Source organism: Microtus ochrogaster, unplaced genomic scaffold (genome assembly GCF_000317375.1).
Source record: "Microtus ochrogaster isolate Prairie Vole_2 unplaced genomic scaffold, MicOch1.0 UNK101, whole genome shotgun sequence".
Taxonomy (NCBI): domain Eukaryota; kingdom Metazoa; phylum Chordata; class Mammalia; order Rodentia; family Cricetidae; genus Microtus; species Microtus ochrogaster.
In genome coordinates, this window is record NW_004949199.1 from 416723 (window position 1) to 421587 (window position 4865).

Consider the following 4865-nt stretch of genomic DNA (forward strand, 5'->3'; position numbering starts at 1 on the left):
AGTATTAGTATCTTAGCTTGATTCACAAGACTTAGCTTAGAAGCTGGATGTAATGGTTTATCCTATATTCCCAGAACTAAAGGGGGTTGTGACTAGAGGTTCTCTAAAACTTGCCATCCCAAGAATCCATCTCCACATTTGTGCTCCAGGTTCATTGCGATATCCTGTCTCTAAAATAAGATAAAAATAAAAAATAAACCCACTCAATCTCAACTCTAGCCTTCAGATACACGTGCAAACCATACATAATGCACACACAGTCTAGATAGTTTTCCAAACATTGTCCTTACCCTGCATGGGACTCATGGTTTATAGTTATTTAGAAATGTATCATGGAAGTTGCAGACCTTGGATGAACTACTTGCTAAGGAAATCAAGGGATTAACTCCTGTAGACCTGTTCCTTCTCCACAAATACATAACTGCACTACATATTCTTGGCACATTTTTGTTGTCCTGGATTTACTATATAGACCAAGCTGATATTGAACTATGAAGGATTTTCTAGCCACTTGCCCAATGTAACTGGATTAAATGAATGCATCAATATTCCTGACATTCACATGAAGATTCTTAAAAATTAGTTATTTATTTTTTTGAAAATATTTTCACTCAATATGTTCTGATTACTAGTATCCTCCTCAATTCCTTTCTAGGTCCTTCCTTTCTCTCATATTGCCCATTGCACAACTGGAAGAATTTTTAGGACATTGAAGAGATTTTCCTTATTTTTTTTATCTAGGAAATAAATGGTTTAAAAATCCATAATTACCAAAATATTTCTCATTTAAAACCATTTTATATTTATTTGTCTTATAGATTACAATATTATTTTTAACATCTACAATGTATAATGATAATATCTAGTTCTAAGGAGATGGCTAGGGAGTAAGTTGCCTGATTCCTAATATGAGTATCTCAGTTTGATTCTCAGTACTTAACGAGTTACCTGGGTATGATGGTTTATCCTTATATTCCAATAACTAGGTAGATTGTGACAGGAGGCACTTTGGGACTTATATCTAAACACTCCATCTAAACATGTGAGCTCCAGTTTCAGTGCGAGAACCTGAATCAAAAAATAAGTTAAAGAGCAGTTGAGGAAGACTCTTCTAATCAACATGTGACCTCCACAGTCATATGCAAACATACACATATGCAGACACAGTATCAGCAATGAGCATTTTCATTCATTCAAAGATTTCCTTTTTTTAAGGGATTGAACTCATAGTTGTAGATGTTTAGAGCTATCTCAGGGAGAGGAGGGGGAAGAAGGGAAAAGGGGAAGGAAGAAATTTTATCTCCAACTGGTGCCTCCTATCCAGAGTCTGGACCACATGAAATGATGGCAACATCATCTACTGTGAAGAAAGAGAAATAAGAGCAGTGTGTCTGCCCCACACTGAAATGAGAAATTCAGAATCTCTGAGCCATGTTCAGTCTCTGGTGTTCAGAGATTCACTGGGAATATTAGGCAGGAAGAGGAACTGTATGTCTGCAGAGGCTGGTTCAGGGAAAGAAGGCCCAGAACCTGAAGCCCAACCCCCAATCCCAGTCCCACAGGACACATGACCTGGGCTCAGTTGTCCAAGGATGCTGTGGTAACCTATGTAATGTAATATTATGAGAAAATAAGTATCTCCTAAGTAAACACACAGCACTCAGATAGAAACCCAGAAACAAAACAGAGATCAACCTGCACAATTATAGACAAACAAGTAAAGAGAGATAGATGTGTTTTAGCAACTTGTGTTGCTTGAAAATGTTCTGCTTCTATCTGTCATTCAGCCTACTTAAATATATCAACTTCATGCTTGTTTATAATGTTCTGTGATTACATCCATTCATCAGACTATTCTCTCTCTTTTTCCTCTCACTTCTTTGACTGTTCTGTCTTCTACCACTCTCATGTCTCTTCTCTCCTCCCTCCTCCTCTGCTCCTATTCCTTCCTCTTTTCTTCCTTTGTCTACTCACAAGAAATGAGATTGCTGGGTAACATGGTCTTGCATGTGTAAATCTCTGAAGGACCACCATAGTGTTTGCCAATGTCACAACAGAATGATGTCCACATCAATACAGCACATAGATCCCTTCCTCTATATCCCCCACACTCATTTCAATACTTTCCTTTGGCAAATGGCACACTCACACCATTGGTTACAGGCAACTTATCCTTTAAGTTTTAATATCCATGTCTCTGGTTATTAGAGATGCTGGCCTATGCAATGTCTTCCACCTACATGAATTTGTCAAGATGAAGGATTGCAATCAGAGGATCTATGGCAGGAAGTTGTCTGCCCATGAGGACATCGCTTTTCACAACTGTGTTCCCTGAACTTGTTTTACCTTGTGGACCCAATTCTCAGACAAACAAGTGGAATGAGTTTTTTGTGAGAAGAAAAATGAGACTGATATCTTGAAAGAAATAAATAGTGTTCTAACCTTTAACAAGGAGAATTGATGGTACAAACACATTATTTATTAATCAAAACTTAGGCTATATATTTAAAATATTATGATTTGAATCAAGGATTTATACATACTACACAAGAACTTAGCCATTTGTTATGACTCCCAGAACTTGATGAATTTATGAAGAAATACTTTATTTTTAATTGTATATGTACACTTCTGTGTGGGTAGTGTAGTTGTCATAGTGACAAATAGAGGGTACAGGGTTCTCTGTACCCACAGATATTTTTGAGCTGCCCTGAGTCTAGGCTTAATACTTTCCAGGTTATTTTTCTTTGTCAGAATCTGATACACTTCACTAAATATAATCACTCCTGCCCTGCTTGATGATTTTCTTCTAGGCAGTGTGCTTTCTGAATTTACAAGATAAAAGAACCATGAAAATACTTCTGTAGCTCAATATCTTGCCACAGAAGAACAAATGAATAGAATCTAACTCTGAGTTTTGATCTCCATGACTGCAAATGAATGGATTTGTCAGCCAAGAAGTTGTCCTATTTAAGGGATATGTAGATAGCATTATCACTCATTGGGCAACCAGTCAAGTCAGCTGGCAAATTTCAGGCCCAGTTCTAGAACCTGTGTCAAATATATACTGCATATTAATAGAGGAATACATCATATGTCATCACATGCAGGAAGGGAGGGAGGGAGGAAGGGAGGAAGGAAGGAGGCAGAAAGGGAGGAAGAGCAGTGCCAGAAGGAGAAAGAGAGGGAGAGTAAAAGAGAGAATAAAAGGGAGGCAGAGGTAGGCGGATCTCTGTGAGTTCGAGGCCAGACTGGTCTACAAGAGCTAGTTCCAGGACAGGAACCAAAAGCTACGGAGAAACCCTGTCTCGAAAAAAAAAAAAAAAAAAAAAAAAAAAAAAAAAAAGCAGAGGGCAAAATTAGTACGATAAACAAACAGAAAAGCATGTCACAATGTAAAATAGATATTTGAATAAAACTGTAAACACTTCAAGGATTACTGTAGAGAGAATCTTAGAATGTGATATGGAGATGCAGCCCAGATACAGAGGAGTCCATCCCTTTATGCCTCTGATCAGGATCTTCTGTGGCCCAGAGCTCTGTGTGCTGTTTGCGCCACCTGCTGGTCCTGAGCACTTTGCATGGAGGTTTGTGGCTGAGTTCACAGTAGCTTTTACTCACTGTGTCTCTTGCACAGTAATATGTGGCTGTATCCTCTGACTTCAAACTGCCCATTTCCAGGTATAGGGTGTTCTTGGAATTGTCTCTGGAAATGGTGAATCGGCCCTTCACAGCATCGGTGTAGTAGATGTTATTACTATTATAAATAGATGCAACCCACTCCAGGGACTTCCCTGGAGCCTGGCGGACCCAGCTCATCCAGTAGTTACTGAAGGTGAATCCAGAGGCCACACAGGAGAGTTTCAGGGACTTTCCAGGTTGCATCAAACCTCCTCCTGACTCCACAAGCTGAACCTCACACTGGACACCTGCAAACAGAGATTCCTGATTAGAAAACTGTCACAGAATCCAATTTTCTTCTTCCTCATGTACACAAATACACACAGCATATGATATCCATAAATTACCTTTTAAAACGATGACAAGGAAAAGCCAATTGAGTCCCAAGTTCATGGTGAGTGGTCTCTGATCAGTGGTGATCACTAATGGGAGGACTAGGAAATTCAGCTCTGGGCTCCTCTGTCTGAGCTGCAGGGTCAGGGCAGTGCTGGCTTTCATTGGCACAGAGAAGCCTCATTTGCATGTCTTCCTGCTCTAGTTGCTCTAGAGTTGGAGCCTTGAGGGAAGGCAGTGCTCATAACAGATATAAGGCATCAAAATCAACAATGCTAGTTATAGAAATTGACATAGAATTGTAGTTTTGGATTCACATTTTCCTTGAGAAAAATTCACAACACTTCAGTCACTTCCTTTATGTGCGTGTGCACAGAACATGCTGATGTATACTATCAGGTCTCCTTAGTACACATATGAAATTAAATGTGCCAAACACAGGTTTGTTTCTGCATAGGAGCTCAAGTTTTCCTACTTTCTGGCCTGGAAATGGATTCTCCCTGATGTGGCTCTTTGACAAGGTCACAACATTTAGATGCTGTTAGCATAACTCACTCTCTGTTGCAGGAACACTTGGAGATTTTCTGAATTTTACTTATTTTTGAGACCATGCTGTCCTCATGCTATAGGAGAATTGCAAGTGAGATATCCCTTGTCACTCTTTCTCTCCACTGCTTTGCACTTGCTAAGGAGACCTATTTCCATTAGCATCAAATGCACTTTTTTCCATTCTGAAAGTCTCTCTCTGGTTCCTTTAAACTCTCCACTCCACTGTTATCTTCTGTCATCATTATTCCAGAAAACTCATGACTGTCTTTATTTTGTGTTAGAATAGTTTTCACTTACCTAAT

At 39.2% G+C, this 4865-nt stretch overlaps 1 gene segment (V, D, J or C); it reads right to left on the reverse strand.

Annotated features, from left to right (window-relative positions):
- Nucleotides 1-1357: 1357 nt before the first annotated feature.
- Nucleotides 1358-4074, reverse strand: LOC101994086. The segment is given in 3 exon segments: nt 1358-1401; nt 3618-3929; nt 4029-4074. Coding segments are annotated over 3 exon segments (402 nt in total).
- Nucleotides 4075-4865: the final 791 nt, after the last annotated feature.